The sequence below is a fragment of the Nomascus leucogenys genome, chromosome 4, assembly GCF_006542625.1.
Source record: "Nomascus leucogenys isolate Asia chromosome 4, Asia_NLE_v1, whole genome shotgun sequence".
NCBI lineage: Eukaryota > Metazoa > Chordata > Mammalia > Primates > Hylobatidae > Nomascus > Nomascus leucogenys.
The window spans coordinates 62,144,902-62,164,557 of NC_044384.1; the positions used below are offsets into that span (position 1 = coordinate 62,144,902).

The 19,656-nt window shown below is 38.4% G+C and overlaps 1 protein-coding gene and 1 long non-coding RNA gene across 2 annotated transcripts in view; one reads left to right on the forward strand and one right to left on the reverse strand.

The window, feature by feature from the left end:
* Positions 1 to 19,656, reverse strand: part of MYOM1 (myomesin 1) — a 157,435-nt gene that overhangs the window by 133,108 nt on the left and 4,671 nt on the right. The window contains exon 2 of the mRNA XM_003262025.2: positions 19,128 to 19,445. Within this exon, the coding sequence (XP_003262073.2) occupies positions 19,128 to 19,417 (290 nt within the window). The 5' untranslated portion in view covers positions 19,418 to 19,445. The remainder of the gene's footprint in view (positions 1 to 19,127; positions 19,446 to 19,656) is intronic.
* The window catches only part of LOC115834751, a 58,931-nt gene that overhangs the window by 5,330 nt on the left and 33,945 nt on the right, over positions 1 to 19,656 (forward strand). The gene's annotated exons all lie outside the window — the stretch shown is intronic.

The window sequence follows — 19,656 nt, forward strand, 5'->3', positions numbered from 1 at the left end:
ATGTGCCATAATATGAGTATTCCATTCTCACAAGTAAATCACAGGAGCTGTTTTTTTTTTTTTTTTCTTGTATGTCCTTCCAATGTAGGAGCTGATTTTTAATAGTTGAACTTTATGCTAAAGACTCATGGCACTTTCATCAGCTTCCACTTCATATTTCATTTGGAACAGAAGAATTTTTAAAAAGCATTATGATGTTGTGTTATATAGTACTGCTTAGAAAATGCAAGATCTCCACTTTTATTATGCTAATTTTCTTCAAGCCTTTGATTTCTAATAAAGAGTATTGAAGAATTAGATGTTAAAATACCATGCGAACTGATGATTTAGTAATGCTAAGACATTTATTTATTGAGGCTAGCAAACAAAACTAAATCAGATAGACACAAACTTTAAAGAAAGTGACTGTGTTATAATAAGCATAATTATCTTAAGAAAAACCATCCATAGTCTATTTTGTCATGATCCATGAACTCTGAAGTCCAACAACTTACTCTATCAAATTTTAAAGTTGAATAATGTTTCTAGAGGAGTTACATAGAATATGTAGATTTTAAATTTCTTTGATCTTAAATCAAAGAGCTAAATAAGGGCTTGCTAACCCCTTGGGCTTTTACGTATTTAAATTTTGAAAATAGGCCAACAACTCAGTTTCTGAGTAGATACCAAACTTAATATGTATGGATTGCTGTCAGTCTTTACCTATTAAAACTACATGTAGTGTTTTTTAATGTACTTAGCTTAAATCTTGAAGCTTTCTGAATTTTGATGAAAGCAATCAAATTAAGCAAAAGGCAAGGGTTAATTGTGTGTGCGCGCAGGTATCTATGAGCCTGCAACTGTATCTATATCTAGGTACATCTTTTTGTACTCCCCCACCAATTATGCTAGTCCTTGTTAATATGTCTACAGTTAACAGATTTTAAATACATATCCTAGTGTGTAGGACATTATCACATACATCTATGACTGGTAGCACCACAGGGAAGAGATGTAGCCAAGGTACAAAATGTACTCTCCAGAAATATTCCAGGAACTCAGAAGTAGGCTTACACCTGCATCTAATTCAAATACTGAATAGAAAATATTATAACCCCCTGCTTGTTCAGCTTCATAACAGGAAAAGCAAGAACAAAACCATTTATAGAATCTCAGAGCTGAAAGAGGACTCGGGGATATTTATACCAGGCCCTTGATTTGACAGATGTGGAAAGCAAAGCCTGGAGAGTGTTTGCAACTCACCCATGCTCACACAGTGAGTTGGTGGTGAACTGGGACTAGCATTCATCTCTTCTTAATTTTCAGGTTAGTGTTCTTTACACTATACCAGTCATCTCCAACTTCTTTTTTTTTTTTTGAGACGGAGTCTCACTCTGTCGCCCAGGCTGGAGTGCAATGGCGCGATCTTGGCTCACTGCAACCTCTGCCTCCCGAGTTCGAACAATTCTCCTGCCTCAGCCTCCTGAATAGCTGGGATTATAGGCGCACGCCACCATGCCCGGCTAATTTTTGTACTTTTTAGTAGAGACGGAATTTCGCCCTGTTGGCCAGGCTGGTCTCAAACTCCTGATCTCAGGTGATCCGCCTCCCTCGGCCTCCCGAAGTGCTGGGATCTCCAACTTTTATGATCAAGTACTCTCAATTACAAAAAATTGGGGGCGTACTACCTATATATGTTTATTTATAAGTTCTATCCATATACTACTATATAAATAGTCTCATTTTATGAAGCATTCAACCAATAGAAAAACACTAAAGACCACGCTTGATTTTTTTTTTTTTAAAGAAGTGTTAAGGCCGGGCGCGGTGGCTCATGCCTGTAATCCCAGCACTTTGGGAGGCCGAGGCGGACGGATCACGAAGTCAGGAGATCTAGACCATCCTGGCTAACATGGTGAAACCCTGTCTTTACTAAAAATACAAAAAATTAGCTGGGCCTTGTGGCGGGCGCCTGTGGTCCCAGCTACTCGGGAGGCTGAGGCAGGAGAATGGCGTGAACCTGGGAGGCAGAGCTTGCAGTGAGCCGAGATTGCGCCACTGCACTCCGGCCTGGGGGACAGAGCGAGACTCTGTCTCAAAAAAAAAAAAGAAGAAATGTTACTATTTCGTTCTATACTCCAATGGCTTGCCTTTGTGGACTCCCCAGGTTGCAGACCATAAAACCATGTCATACTGCCCATGATGACTTTGATGTTGATTTGCTCTCCCTGAATTTATTCACCTAAATTGAAGTTATGAAATCATCAGTTACAGCTAAAAATAAAGCACAAAAAAACTCATTAAACTGAACATAAGTAAAATGCTGGCCCCTTAAAGTTATGTTTATAATCACCATATAATTTGGGGAAATTGTTCCAGGTTCACTAGGATGAATAAATGTGTTCATGCTTATGAGAAGTATAGATCTGCTTAATGGCTATGTTACTTTCTGAAAACATTCTGACAGCCTATCAGCACGTTTCAGAGAAAGGATGAACTGTGGGCATTGTCTCCACTGACTGTGCTACCAAAGCCAGCATTACCCATCCTTATGTATTCAGGGTTAGGCTGCATTATTGGTTTCTCTGTCTTTCCCACCGCCTGTGACTACACCAGAAGAGGGATGGTCTCAGTGATCTTTATATTCTCAGCACTGTGCCTAGTGCCTGACATAACTCAATAAATGTTTATTAAATGAAGTGAAATAAAGATTTATGACCAGGCGCAGTGGCTCACACCTGTAATCCCAGCACTTTGGGAGGCCGAGGCGGGTGGATCATGAGGTCAGGAGTTCACGACCAGCCTGGCCAAGATGGTGAAACCCCGTCTCTACCAAAAATACAAAACTTAGCTGGGCGTGGTGGCAGGCTCCTGTAATCCCAGCTACTAAGGAGGCTGTGGCAGAGAATTGCTTCAACTCGGAAGAGGGAGGTTGCAGTGAGCCAAGATCGCACCACTGCCCTCCAGCCTGGGTAACAGAGGGAGACTCTGTCTCAAAAAAAGAAGAAAAAAAGATTTATTCTCCTGTAATAAAACCCTAGCTCAAGGATTCTCAACCCTGGTTTCACATCAGAATCAGCTGAGGAATGATTAAAAATGACTGATGCAGAGGTGGGACTTCCAGTATGGTGGAAGGAGTAGTTCCTCAGTTCCTCTCCCCAAAGCAGTGATGATATACAACACATTGTCAAAAATAACCAATCAGGGCTCTGAAAACCAATCAAAGGCATACACTACACTGAGAATTGGCTATTCATAGAACAAACAAACAACTGAACTTCACGTATGAGCAGCGGGAGTCTGTGTGTCATTCCTGCCTAGGCTTCTCCCATCCCTTACCCCCAGCTTAGTCCATAAGGTAGTTCAACCAAGATGAGAAAAGGCATGAAAAGGAGCAGCCAGGGAAGACTGACTTGATTTGGGGCACAATATGATAAAACCCCACATCCAGCAGCACTGTGAATAACAGTAGCAATCTAGGTGGCAAACAAACAAGGGAAGACCAGCAGCTCAGCTAGCCTGAGGTTACAGTCAGGCTTGGGGCAAGCAGCAGATTGGTAGATCAGCCAGAAATTTACCAGGAAGATCTGGAAAATAAGGTAGTCACAGGGTCCTTCATAAGCTCTCCATACATATATGTGTGGGAAAAATTGGAGAGGGCCAAGTTTTCCACACATCATTGGCTGACTGTAATCCTGTGCACGTGTGCAGAGGACAGGCAAGAGAGCCTGGAATTAAGCAAAACCAGACTTACTTAAAAATTACCTGCACACAGACTGTGCACGGTGGCTCACACCTGTAATCCCAGCACTTAGGGAGGCCGAGGTGGGTGGATCATGAGGTCAAGAGATCAAGACAATCCTGGCCAACATGGTGAAACCCTGTCTCTACTAAAAATACAAAAATTAGCTAGGCACGGTGGCGCATGCCTATAGTCCCAGCTACTCCGGAGGCTGAGGCAGGAGAATCACTTGAACCCGGGAGGTGGAGGTTGCAGCAAGCTGAGATCGCACCACTGCACTCCAGCCTGGGCGACAGAGTGAGACTCCGTCTCAAAAAAAAAAAAAAAATTACCTGCACACTTTAGCTGTGTTCCCCAACACACACTCAGATCTACTGCCAGAGGGTGGAAGATTTACTGTCTTGAGCTGTTTGGGCACAATGTCTGACCACTCATTGGCCATTAATCTACGCAAACACAGTGTGATTCCTAGGAATTCAGGCTTAAAAATGAGAACAAGAATTTAAAAAACAAAAACAAAGCTGAGCAGACACACCTGCAGCCACACAGTAGTTAAAGAGATTCTACAAGTATGTCCAGCCAAATTATTAAACAAAACTGAGATCATACCACTGCATTCCAGACTGGACAACAGAGTGAGACTCCAGCTGAAAACAAACAAACAAACAAACAAAAAAACCCAAAAAACAAAAAACAAAACCAAAATACAGCAACAACACACTCTGAGGAAAATTCAGAATTCAGAATTGTAACAATATATTATCTGACATGTCCCATTTTTAACAACAATAAAAGTTATGAGACATGCCAAGAAATAGGAAAATGTAACCCACACCAATGTGAAAATAGTAGTAAATAAAAATTGTCTCTGGGTTGTCCTTGATGTTGGGTTTAGCAGACAAAGACTTCAAAGCAGCAATTATAAATATGTTCAAAAACTGAAGGAAACCATGTTTAAAGAGTTAAAGGAATGTATTACAACAATGATTCAACAAATACAGAATGTCAACAAAGAAATATAAATTATAAAATAAAATCAAAGGACACTCTGGAGTTAAAAAGTACAATAACAAATGAAAATTTCTTAGAGGGACTCAACGGCAGATGTTAGATAAGGGAAGAAAGAATCAATAAAGTTGAAAATAGAAATTACCCATTCTAAAGCAAAGAGATAAAAGAATAAAGAAAAATTAAAAGAGCCTCAGAAACCTGTGAGACAATGTCAAACATACTAACACATGAGTAATGGCAGTGCCAGAAAGGGAAGAGAGAGAGAAAGGGCAGGAAAATATATTTGAAGAAATAATAGACTAAAGCTTCCAAAATTTGATGAAAATACTAATCTATGGATTCAAGATGCTCAAAAAACCCAAGCAGAATAACACAGAAAAAGATACATAGACCTGGAAATATCGAAGTCAAACTGTTGAAAGTCAAAGCCAGAGAGAAACCTTGAAAGCATCAAGAGTAAAATGATTCTTTACACACAGGGGAACAATAATACTGTTAATAGTAGACTTCTCATCAGGAAAAATGGCACTGACATGACATATTTAAGTGCTGAAAAACAATGTTAATCAAGAATTCTATATCCAGCTGGGCACAGTGGTGCATGCCTGTAATCCTAGCACTTTGGGAGGCTGAAGGGGGTGCATCACTTGAGGTCAGGAGTTTGAGACCAGCCTGTCCAACATGGTGGAACCCTGTCTCTACTAAAAATACAAAAATTAGCCGGGCATGGTGGTGCACTCCTGTAATCTCAGCTACTCAGGAGGCTGAGGCAGGAGAATCGCTTGAACCTGGGAGGCAGAGGTTGCAGTGAGCCAAGATCGTGCCACTGCACTCCAGCCCTGGCGACAGAGTGAGACTCTGTCTCAAAAAAAAAAAAAAAAAGACTAAAGGTAATTTAATTGTAATTTAAACCCACACAAAAAGATGGAGAACAACCAGAAAGTAAATAATTGGGTAAATACAAAAGACAGTGTGTGTACATACACACATGTATATGCACATACATGTACATAAGTTTATACATACATATGTATATAAATTTGTATGTATATAAGCTTATACACATATATGTATGTAAATTTTTACATATATATTCTATTAAATTCTTTTTTTTTTTTTTGAGACAGAGTCTTGCTCTGTCACCCAGGCTGGAGTGCAATGGCATGGCCATAACTCTGTAACCTGGACCTCCCGGGTTCAAGCCATCCTCCCACCTCAGCCTCTCAAGTAGTTGGGACTACAGGCACACATCACCATGCCCAGCTAATTTCTGTATTTTTTGTAGAAATGGGATTTCACCATGCTGCCCAGGCTGGTCTCAAATGCTTGAGCTCAAGTGAGTCACCCACCTCGGCCTCTGAAAGTGCTGTAATTACACATGTAAGCCACTGCACCCAGCCTTCTCTTAAATTCTTTAAAAGATATAATATTGTATAAAATACTCATTGCATTGTGTTGTTGGGCTTACAACATTCATAGTTGTAATATACTTGACAATAGTGCAAAGGAGGGAGAAGGAAATGAAGCTATATTAGAGGAAAGTTTCTATGTTTACTGGTATTCAGTGAGTACATATTATCTGAAGTAGATAGAAATAAGTTAATATGTATATTGTAATTCCTAAGGCAATCCCTAGGAAAATAGCTCAAAGAATATAGTCAAGAAACAAAAGAATTAAAATAATACACTAAAAAGTTCCATTTAATACAAAATAAGGCAATAAAGGAGTAATTAAAGAGATATGAGATATACTAAAAAAAGTGGCAGACATAAACACAACCATATCAGTAATTTTATTACATGTAAATGGAATAAAAAACTCCAAGGAACAGGCAGAGGTTGTCAGACTGAATGGAAAAAAAAAGATTCAACTAATCCACTTATAAGCTGCCACAAGAGGCACACCCTAAATTTAAAGACACATTTGTTAAAGTAAAAGGATAAAAAAGATATACCATGCAAATGGTAAGCTATATTAATATAAAACATAATATACTTTACATCAAGAAATATTATTAGAGACAAAGAGGAATATTTCATAATGATAAAATGGTCAATTTCTCAGAAAAACATAATAATTGTAAATGTATATACACCTAACAACAGATCCCCAAAATACATAAAGCAAAAATGACAGAATTAAAAGAAATATAAAACTGAAAAATAATAGTTGGAGACTTCAATATTCCACACTCAATAACTGATAGAACAACTAGATTTAAAAAATCATCAGGAACATAGAATACTTGCAAAACACTATCAATCACCTTGACGTGACTGATCTTTCTTGAGTACTTTACCCAAGGACAACAGAATACTTATTCTTCTCAACATTCTCAAGGAGGGTTCATAGGGTAGTCCACAAAACAATCTCAGTCAATTTAAAAGAGCTAGAATCATGGAAAATATATCCCCAGATAACAGAAGAATTAAACAAGAATCTACAATAGAAAAAAATTTAGAAAATTCTCAAATATGAGGAAATTAACAACATACTTTTAAATAACCTATTGGTCAAAAAGAAATCACAGAGGAAATTAGAAAATACTTCGAGCTATATAAAAAAAAAAGCACAACTTATTAAAATAAATGGGATACAGCTAAAGCAGTACTTAGAGGGACATACATAGCTTTAAGTGTTTATATTAGAAAAGAAGGTCTCAAACTAATAATTTAAGCTTCCATCATAAGAAGCTAGAAAAAGATAAAACTAAACACAAAACAAGCAGAAGGGCAATATAATAAAGATTAGAGGGGACATAAATGAAAAAGAAAACAGAAAAACAATAAAATTAATGAAACAAAAGTTGGTTCTTTGAAAAGATCATGACAATTAGTAAGGCTTTCACTAAATTGACTATAAATAATAGAAGACACAAATTATTAAAATCAAGAATGAAAGAAGAGACATCACTAACAACCTTATAGGAATTAAGAGGCTCACAAAGAAATAATGTAGATGCCTTTATGCCAACAAATTAGACAACTTAGACAAAATAGGAAAATTCCTATAAAGACTCAAATTACTAAAGCTAACTCAAGAACAAATTACAAAATCTGAAGAGATCAATAACAAGTAAAGAACTCGAATTGGTAATTTAAAATTTTCCTACAATGAAAAGTCCATGCCCAAATAGCTTCGCTAATGAAGTCTATCAAATACTTAAAGAGATAATACCAATCATTTCTCTTTTTTTTTCCAAAAATAGAGAAGGGAACACTTTCCAACTCATTCTACAAGGTCAGTATTACATGATATCAAAGCCAAACAAAGACATTATAATAAAAGGAAACTACAGACCAATATCCATCATAAATAGAGACACAAAAATCCTCCATAAAATATTAAGAAATGGAATCCAGCAACATATAAAACCAAGTGAAGATTACCCCAGAAATGCAAGGTTGTTCATTTAACATATGAAAATCAATCAGTGTAATATACCGTATTAATAGAATAAAAAGCAAAAACCATACTATCATCTCAATAGATGCAGAAAAAGCATTTGACAAAAGTCAGCATTCTTATTAATAACTCTCAATAGACTAGAAATAGAAGGGAACTTCCTTAACCTGATAAAGGTCATCTATGAAAAATCTACCCCTAATATCACACTTAATGGTAAAAACCAAATATTTTCCTCTTAAGACTGAAACAAGGCAATGATCTGCTCTTGCCACTTTTGTTCAACATTGTAGTGGAGGTTCTAGTCAGGGTAATTAATTTTTTAAAAATTGAAAAGATGTAAATCTACCTTTTGTTACAGATGATATAATCCTATGTGTAGAAAAATCCTAAAAAATACACACAAAAATTGTTAGTACTAATAAATGAGTTCAGCAAGGTCATAGGATATAAAATCAAAACACAAAAATCAATTATATTTCCATATACTAGCAATGAATAATCCAAAAATTAAATTAAGACAACTCCATTCACAATAGCATCAAAGAGAATAAAATACTAAGAAATAACTTTAACAAAGAAGTGCAACACTTGTACATTGACAATTACAAAACATTATTATGATAAGTGAAAGAACAACTAAATAAATAAGTATTTCATGTTCATGGAATGGAAAACTCAACATTATTAAAATGATACATTTTTTTCAAAATCAATTTACAGATTCAACATGATCCTAATCAAAATCCCAGTAGACTTTGTTCTTTGTAGAAATTGACAAGGTGATTTTTAAATTTATATGGAAATACAAAGGAACTACATAGGCAAACAATATTGTAAAAGAAGAACTAAGAGGACTTACATTCACCAGTTTCAAACTTTTTATAAAGCAACAGTAGCACTATGGTACTGGTATAAGAACAAGCATATAGATTAATGGAACAGAACTGATAGTCCAGAAATAAACCTCTACATTTATGGTCAATTGATTTTTGGTAAAGGTATCAAGAAATTTAATGGGGGAAGGGATAATCTTTTTAATAAACGGTGCGGGGGCAATCAGTGTACTGTACACCCATATGTGAAAGGACAAATTTAGAGCTTTACTCAATATTATACAAAAAAAGTTACTTCAAAATGCATCACAGTTCTAAATGTAAGTGCTGAAATGATAAAACTCTTAGAAGAAAAGATCAGAGAAACTCCCTAAGGTGTTGACTTAGTCAAAGAGTTCTTAGCTATAATACCAAGAGCATGATTTGAAAAGAACAAAATTGTTGAACTGAACTTCATCAAAATTAAAAACTTCTGGTCTTGGAAAGACACTGTGGTAAAGAGAAGGAAAAGACAAGGCACAGAATATGAGAAAGTATTTGCAAACATATCTAATAAAGGACTTGTATCCGAACCATTTAAATAACTATGACAACTCAATAAGAAAAAAATCCAATTAAAAAATGGGCAAAAGATTTGAATAGGCATTTCACTAAAGAAGATACAGAAATGGCTGCTAAATGCAAAAAAGATGGTTAACAAAATTGGTCATTAAGCAAATGCAAATCAAAACCACAACAAAACTCTAATATACACACATTATAATGGCTATAATAAATAAGACAGAAAATAATAAATGTTGGCAAGGATGTGGATAAACTAGAATCCCCATATATTTTTGTGGGAAGGTAAAACAGTACAACCACTTTGGAAAACCATTGGGTAGTTTCTTATAGAGTTAAATGTAAACTTAGCATACAACCCAGCTGGTATTTCAGAAAGTGCATGAGAAAGTTTATTTCAAACATTATTGAACAATCTCCTTGTTCAATCATTCACAATGTATATATATAACATGTTATATGTTATAATACCACTGAAATCCTCACAGGTTTATTTCTTAACATTCTGTAGCAATTTCATTTATTCGACAAAAAAAAATTATTGAGTATCAACTGTGTGCAAAATACTGTGATCGGCACTGGAGTAGGAGTAGGATACAAAAATAAATGTAAAACCCTTATCTTCTGAGAGCTTTACAGTCTAGTAAAGGAGTAAATATATTATGTCAATCAAGGAAGAAAGGATGGAAGAACACAAAGAAGGAAGGCCAGTAACCACAAAGGCCAGTGCAAACAAAATGTGAATTCACACACTCGAGAGCAAGTTTCTGTCTGGGGTTATCAGGGAATCCTTTGTGGAAGAGCTGGACATTGAAAGATGGGTAGGACATCCCAGGATGAAAAACTCTGTTTTTAATGCTGACTTATCTACGTGTTGTCATTAGGCTTTACTGAGTGGCCACAAAAGAGCTGAATTCATTTTTTCTATTCTAACAATGTTCCTTTAAAAACTTCATCTTTACATATATTTACAGCTCAGTACTGCTCACATATATGCAGAATGCTCAGCCGTTTATTGGAAGAGGGAGAGAGGCCATGTTTTTAAACTGTGGGTCAGCTTTTTCTGGGCCTCTTCTGGGCTGTCTTTGCTCCAGTTAGCAGCTCCTCCACAGGGCTTCAGCATCTGAATTAACGTCTCTCATCTTCAGGACCCTGTGCCGAGTCACTGGGAATTTGCATACTCTTTTCTACTCTCTATTTTTCTGTCGGCCACAATTTCCTCTTTGCAAAACCTGAAAAATGATACTTTTCTTTGGACTTTTGTGAAAACATTGTTTTGGACCTACTTTTGATTGAGAGCAGCTTGGTTTTGTGCTCCTCCTTTGATAAAGGCAATTCCGGTGGCCTAACACCTACTGATTCTTGATTCTCCCATTTCCCAATCTTGACACACATGGAGGTTTCAGGAGAACCTCAAAGTTCGTGGACAAGTAGGAAGCTGAAAAGAATCCCCTTTTTGCTAATACACTTTTCAGGAACAGTTTCTTATGGTACAAACATGAATTTAGTTAAATCGACATGATCCTTGAAATTTACCCACAGGTAGCATCATAATAAATATTATGATGTTAAAATAAATAACTTTCCTTTGTATTTTAATTTTTTTTGCATTATCTTACACTAATCTCTTCTGTTCGTTTTACTCTTAGCCACAGAAATATCTCGCTTTTAGTTTTTTTTTTTTAAAAACTATTTAAATAGGAATATAACCACCATTTTTTCATTTAATTTATTGCTTTATTTTTTTCGTGATTTAACTTTCCATTGATATGTAACATTTTATTTGCTTTTTCAGTAACTTTACACAGTACATGATATAAAAACAAATGCCCTAGGAATGTAAAATATTCATGTGTTCCAGAAAAGGTGGAAGTGTAAAATTCTGAGAGAATTAAATATCTTATGGTTCTTATGTATATACATCCTTCAGTTTTTATTCACTTCTGACTATTCCATAACTGAATTTAATCAGACTAGATAATGGTTTTTAAACAGGAGTAAAAGAGTTTGTCCCATATTTCCTAGACATTATAGTTTAAAGACACTTGACAATAGTATGAGGAGATGCCTTATGAAGTCTAAGGTTGTTTCTTTGTGAACTGAGGTGTCCAGGGTTGGTCAAAGCAGGTCTTATTAACTTATTTATAAAGCAGCCCAGACACCAACATCCCACTCTACTTTGGGATGGTCACTGGGGTTGACTAGACATTGCATGAAAGTTACCTTACTCTTGCTTTCTTGTTTCATCTAAAAGATGGCTGTGGGAAACCTCAAGCCTGTTGCAAAGGCACCCTTGGGCTTCCAGAGTCCAGAGGTCTCTCTGTGGAAGCTCAGTTACACCCCACTACCTGGCCAGTGCCGACTCTATGGAGGCCAAGGGCCTGCAGGGACAGAGCAAATGTTTCACCTCTGAGCCCAGGGAGGTAGCAGCTTTGCCTTTCCTCCACCTCTGGCTGACTCATTCTACTCCACTCTAAGAAAGGACATGCCTTCCTTCTCACAGCATGATTCACCTGCCTAGGGAAGACTATGCCATTCTGGGTATATCTGGTGCCATCTCAACTTCATTTAGGCTGCATGAGAGCCTGATAAAAGAGTCAAGCACAGCAGGCAAAGAAGGAACCACATCTTTCTGGGCCTCAGTCCACATATCTATGAAAGGAGGGATTTAAATTATATGACCTTTTGGCCCTTTCTTGCTTTAACATTCCACAGTTCTATGGATCTATAAATTGCCAATTATGTGAACCTGTTGTTACCAGGAGTGAGAATCCTAGCTCTCACTCCCTGTGTTTACAGCTGAGGGAGTTGGAGCAGGAGGCTGGTACATAGAGAGGACCACTCTTCTTGGATTTAGGGTTGGTCTTTGCGATTCAGAACATAATGCAACAGGCCGGGCATGGTGGCACACACCTGTAATCCCAGCACTTTGGGATGCCAAGGTGGGTGGATTGCCCGAGCTCAGGAGTTTGAGACCAGCCTGAGCAACATGGTGAAACCCCGTCTCTACAAAAAATACAAAAATTAACTAGGCATTGTGGCGCACGCCTGTAGTTCCAACCCCTTGCGGGCTGAAAGGACTGAGCCAAGAGGATCTGCCTGAGCCCAGGAGGTGGAGGTTGCAGTGAGCTGAGATCGCACCACTGCACTCCAGCCGGGGCAACAGAGCAAGATCCCACCTATTAAAAAAAAAAACATAATGCAACAGCCTTTTAAACAAAGTAACTCTGGCTTTTCTGCTTTCATAGATATTTCCCTCTGAACTTCTACCATACAGGAAATAATGTGGCTCATCATTTTGTTGGTATTTAAATAGTGGAAGACAAACCCTAGAATATTGTATTGATTTTTGTTACCCATGAACTATGATGCTTTTTTCTTATATATAATAATTAAAATTTTCTTTAGAGAAGAAGCAATAAAATCATTTCTAAAGGAAAAAAAGTAAAACCTTGATATATCAGCAACAATAGAGACAAGGTTTCACTATTTTGCCCAGGCTGGTCTGAAACTCCTGGGCTCCAGCAATCCTCCTGCCTTGGCCTCCTCAAGTGTTGGGATTACAGGCATGAGCCACTGTGCCCAGACTATCAGCAGCTTCCTAAGCAAATTTCATTTCTAGTAACAGTCAATTGGGTCAATATTTTTTGTTATTCAGATTCAGCCACTTCAGTCTCCAGATGGATTTGAGTCTCCATACAACTGCGGTTATTTCAAGATGCTTTTCTTATTAAATACCAGAAAACCACTAACAAAAGAATAAGGCATTTCTTTGACACGATGTAGATGGAATCTGGGAAAATGGGGAACAAGTGAATGGTTTTACTGTCATCATACCACCTAAAGAGAGTCTCAGAAGATTCACTGTATGCACAAAATCTCCACAGACCATTTCACAGCCTCAAAACTCCCTGGCTAAGGGTGCTGAGGAGCTCTGGGAGAAATCTGACGGAATTCAGAACTCAGCCATAACCAGTAGATCCTCACATCTGGCCACCGCTCACACATCTGCTCTTACTGCACATCTGGCCCTGGCTGGACTACAGCATTAGCCTCCTAACAAGGGAACTTGCTTCTGCAACAGTCACAGTGATGCTGTTACCACTGAGTCAGAGCATGTCGCTATTCTGCTCAAAACTCATGGATTCCTTCTTTAACTCAGAATATCAGCTCCCTTCAGTGGCCCACAGGCCCTCCATGATCAGTCCTGCCCAACCCATCACCTTTCTGACATCCTCTCCACCTGCACTATCCATCACTCCCCCATTCCCTCGCATGGGCCTCGATGCTGTTCTGTGCTGTAAGGCCTTGCAGTGGCTGTCCCTGATGCCTGGTGTACCTTTACCCAGAAAACCTCATGGCTAACTCTCTGAGCTACTTCATTTCTTTGCTCAGATATCACCTTCTCAACAAGGCCTGACTGCCCTCTTGAAAATTCTAACCTGCACTCCTGGCCCACGTCCCTGATCTCTCTTACCCTGCTCTGTTTCTTATTGTTTCTATAACATGTATTACCTTCTGGTATAAAATATAATTCTACTTAATAGGACAGAATTCAATACAATGTGCTCAGTAATTTATCCCAAGCACCTAGAGCAGTGCTTAGCGCTCAGTAAATATTTATTGAATGAATGACTCATAATGCCTAAACCTGAGTGTTCCCCTTGTGCCAGCCACCGCTACACTCAACATCTTACATGATTATCTCTTTCTGACCTCACAACATGAGGGACAGTCATTTTCCTCATTTTACAGAAATAGATATGTAGAAAATGACATGAATCTACAGCTCATAGCTGAGGTTAGGCCACAAAAGTGTCCACAAGGCAGATTTCTTCGGTAACACATTTTGAAAGGATATTGGGGTAGGAGGTGGACCAAACTTTCAAGTTCTCTGCTCTCTCTGCTGTGTTTAGTCGTCTTTATTTTTAGCATTGGTATCTTCTGTCTGAATTATAACTGCTTTGAATGTTAGCATGGTCTTCACCAACTCTAGTAGTTTCAAGAGGTTATAATCTGGGTGACACGTGGGAGTGGGGGTGGTTGATCAATGTGACATAGGGATAGGTGAGGAGCATGGTTTAAAGTTAGGGTGCCCAGGAAAAGTCACTCAAGCCTCAGTATTTTCATCCCCAAACTGCTGTCTCTTAGAGTCCTTTGCAAATATCTATGTCTGATTCTAAATGGTGAGTTAAAGTGTCTGTAAGGTCCCAGGCTTGGCATTCATGGACACTCCTTGGGTTTTCTTTGTTAGAATTTGTGTCCTTCTATCTACTGTTCCCTGCTGTAAATCTTGGTTATTTTGGACTCAATAACTTCTCTAGAAGAAGGCTAAATCAAAGGAAGCACAATGCAAAACTACATATTGATGCTTCAAGGAAAACCCAGTGGTGTATGATCAAGGGGAGTTGCTGACTGTAACTGGCATCGGGTGCCCGTGGAAAGGGTGGGGACTTGGGTATGAGGAGGGTTCAAATAACTACTCTGCTACTTTCTAGTGTAATGAAGAAAAGTCATTTAAACTCCTTGGTTTACAATTTTCTCATTTATAAAATGAAGATAAACATTTCTACTGCTCAGGGCTGTTGTAAAGACTCAGTGGTATAGAGAATGCAATGCTGAATTATGTCATATAGGCTGAATTTTAATGTTTAGAATAAGATAACTAAATGTCTACTGCTACCATGGAAAGTTGAGGAACAACTCTAAATCTTCCCACAACCTAAGAAACCTGCTGTGCTGTTCTCTGGTTTTTGTAAGCTATTCATTCTTGTAAGTTATTCATTCTACTTACAAGAATAAGAAAACATTCTTTTTAAATTATTTTCATCTTAATGTATGATCCAGCTCACTTGCAAGAATGGAAGGTCCCTGCTTTCCATAATACCACCTTTTCTGTAAACATCTGCCTTATTTCATCCCAAGTCCTTATAACATTGGCATTAGGAAAGAGGTCCTCAGGTCATACACTAGACTCTCTGTTATTCATTTTTAGACTTTCTAGAGCAATGGTTCTGACCTTTGCTGCGTCACGGAGCTCCCTGAAAATCCGATGAAAGCTACAGTCCCTCTCTCCAGAAAAATTCTCATCTGTTTTGCATATAATTTCAGATCCAATTTTGCATTGGATTTTGCATATAATTTTGCATATAATTTCAGATCCAAGACTCTACTGAAACCATTCATGGACAGAGGTTAAGAACCCTTGCCTAATGGTTGCAATGTGGTCATAAGTAATACTGCTCCTTTAATCCTAATGATATTTAGTTGATTATTAGCATGAAACAGTAATCTTGTCATTTTAAGAGTTTGTTTTCCTAAATTATTTTCTTTATTTTTCCCACTGTGACCAAGAACAAAGGCATTTAGAGTAAACGTCCAGAATTTACTTTATAGCCCTTGGCTCAGAATACAATTGGTAACTGATCTGTACTGCCAGCGCACTGACACTAAACTAGTCATTGTTCCTAAGACTCACTAAGGTCAGCCAAGCCCTGAGCACATGTAACTCTCCATAGTTTCCACTTTAACCCTGGAGGTCTAACTACAAAGCAGATCTAAAAATAGACCAAGCCGAGCACTTACACTCCACAGAGGTGCATTTCCAACCCCAGGAGTTTGAATCAACAACGCTGTTCACAATCCAAAGAGAATGCTTTCATTTAGCAGGAAAAAGTTGCTTCATTTTGAGCAAGCTAAAATACAACCTAAAGGAATTATGAAGACTTTGAAGTGTTCAAAAAATATTATCTGCACCTGTGTTCTAGGTCTAAAAAAAGAAAGACTAAAATACCTTCAGGATTGAGTTGGCTTTCTTTGTCTTTCACATTGAATTATTCAAAGGAAAACATACTGGCATTTTCCCCCCTCTTGTTTCTAGGTCAGCATGCTTCTACCAAAAAGTTTAAGTTGTTCAAACATAGCAAGCCATAATAAATACCTACCTACAAAAATATATACATAGTAGGAAGGAAAAAGCAATGAGTTTGAACATAGAAAAATAATTACAGTTCCATTCCCTAGAGAAAGTTTATTATCTAAGGCTCTTGATGGCCAAAATGGATAAGTCTCCTGAGGATTATACAGAGCACATGTTTTCACAATAAAATTTGCTCAAAGGTTTAATTATTAATGATATATCATATTATGAATAAATATAAATATTGCATATGTGGCTAAAAGGATTTGTATAAAATTAAAATAATTTTAATATAAAATTTTGCAATACAGTTGAGTAAATAAAGATCCTTTAAAAATACAAATTCATAAAACTCTAGATTCTACAGCACTGGGGAAATGAAATAAGTACACAAGGAGTTACATTGACAACTGCCTTATAATGAAAATGCCCATCCTCTCTAAACCTAGCACAAACAGCTCAGGAAAATGGATATTTAAAATGTAATCTTTCTCTATTACATGTACTTTCCTAAATGAGGTTCTTAAGCATATCTGCAGAAAGTTTTTCAGGGAAACAAATTGAGGCTGTCATATACATATGGTATTAATTCCTCCCAGCTTTTATTTGGAAGGCAGTTCGTTTGAGGCAAGTGCTAAAAGAAATAATTCACCTCAGTGACAGTATTACCATATCTGCAGCCAATGTGATCCTTATGAATATCCCACGGCAGAATATGACCTATGAAATTGAGATTGCGAAGTGATCCTGTTCCATTTTAATGGAATTTCAGAGTGTTGCCATCATACACTCCAGGTAAACCCCAGCAGAGTCTGGCTCTGTTACTGAATCCGGCAGAAGCTCCCAGGAGGCCACCATCACTGATAAAATGATATCTGTAGATCAGGTGCTGCTCAAACCCAACAGGGATTTAGGAATTTCTGCCTTTGGAAGCATGCCTCACTTCTAGTTAAACCGACCACTCTACTATTTTCTCAGTAACATTTTAGATTCCCAGAGAAAACAGCTCTTCTAGTTGCCCTACCAGATATTTTGTGGACTTAAATTTTGTAAGACTGAAAAGTATGTTAAGTTTATAGCAAAAAATGCAACCTATGCCAGATACTTTGGAGAAGAGGATTAGAGGCAGCAGGTGGTTATCGACCACATAGCCCAGAAATGTCTATGTTTTGAAGATCAGCAATTTTTTTCTGTGGACCAGATAGATTTTAAATAAAAGTCACATGTATCTTGCAAGTGTTTTTTAATCTCCATGAAATATTTCATTCTGAATATGAAGAAAATAAAACTTGCCTTGGACTGAGAAAGTAAATATCTGCCCAACATTCATCAGGCTGAAACAGCAGACACAGATAAGCCAACTGCAAAGTGAACAGGAAATGACATTTCTCCCAGGAACATTGCTGTTGTAAAGTGTCATGGTAACCTCCTTCTTTGAGTGACTATAGATTCACTGAGAAACTTTCTTCTCTAATATCAAAGACAATCAGTGAGCTTGCTGTTTAAAATTATATCAGTAAGAATAAAACATCTCACTCTTGCCTACAGGATCTTAGTTGCTTCATTGAAGCAGAGAAGCAGCCTCAATTCCACTTCTGGTGAGAAGTCCCAGATAAGGGGCTTGGGGATGCAACAATCCACATTAACTTTATTGTTTCCAAAGAAATAGCACCCTGGGGTCACTTTGCAGACCAGAACTGCATCTACTCTTCCTAGAAACCTAAAATAACCCTTTTTCCTCTAGTGTTTAGTCTCCTTCATCGAATTGGGTCAATAAACCTAATTTTGTCAAAATACAGGTTGGTTCCTATTATTCTTCGACTGACTGAGATAGGGCCATGTTTTTATCAAATGGTCGAGCTAAAGAAAATAGTAGTTCCGAATTTTAAGTATTTGCTATTAGATATTGAAAACATATTTAATAGAATATATCTTTGCAGTAGTTCAGTCTCCTGTGCCCTGTGAATTTTAAATTGTATATATCAGCTTCTCATCTAGGCAGAAACATTCTGAGCGCAAGGAAACCCGCTGTGAATACTGAAATGATCTTTTCTGGCCCTGCTGCTGCTAACGTAACCTGTGGCAAAATTTCCCTGCTCTTAGAAATAGCAAATTGGCAACACAAGCAAGACTCGCCTGTGAGAACACGAAGCTCTTTGTGAAGCTAAAAGAGACAATAAAGGGAATTAGGTAGGCACGAGTCCCAGGTCTCCCAAACAAGGTCTGTCTGCACATTTGGTTGAAATGCAGGGCTGCCGTATTTAAGAAGGAACTGGGAGAAGCTGGGCACGGTGGCTCACGCCTGCAATCCTAGCACTTTGAAGGGCCCAGGCGGGTGGAACACCTGAGGTCAGGGGTTCAAAACCAGCCTAGCCAACATGGTGAAACCCTGTCTCTACTAAAAATACAAAATTAGCCAGGCGTCATGGTGCATGCCTGTAATCCCAGCTACTCAGGAGGCTGAGGCAGGAGAATCGATTGAACCCAGGAGGCAGCAGAGGTTGCAGTGAGCCGAGATCACGCCATTGCACTCCAGCCTGGGCAAAAAGAGCGAAACTCTGTCTCAAAAAACCAAAACCGAACCAAAACAAAACAAGAAGTAACTGGGAGGGTTACTCAGAGCACACGCCTCTTCCCTGAGGTTGGAAGGTTGGAAGAGTGCTTCCGACATACCCATAGGAGGAGCCATAGTCGTAGGCTGAGGCCGCCTTCCGACTGACTTCAGAGCTCAGGGCGTACTGCGAGGCCTGCTGCTGGAAGGAGGAGGCGGACGCCTGACGGAAGGCCTCGGATTCCTGGCGGTGCGCGGCGGAGGAGCGGCTGCTGTAGGCCGTGGAGCCCTGGGTGTAGATGGCAGAGCGTTTCTTCTCCCGCTGGTAGTGGCTCACGGTGGTGCGGAGGTCCTTGTTGCGGTAGCTGAGATCATAGTGCTGGTGGGACCTCTGATAAAAAGGCAAAGACATCCTGTGCCCCTTGAAGGAACCGGGCCACCTGAAGGAAAACAACACTTTTTGAGTGACTTATTAAGGAACAACTTCCATGGAACAAGTCATCTAAATCAATGTGTAAAAATCAGTACTCTTCGGTGGCTCACGCTTGTAACCCCAGCACTTTGGGAGGCCGAGGCGGGCGGATCACTAGGTCAGGAGATCGAGACCACGGTGAAACCCCGTCTCTACTAAAAATACAAAAAAATTAGCCG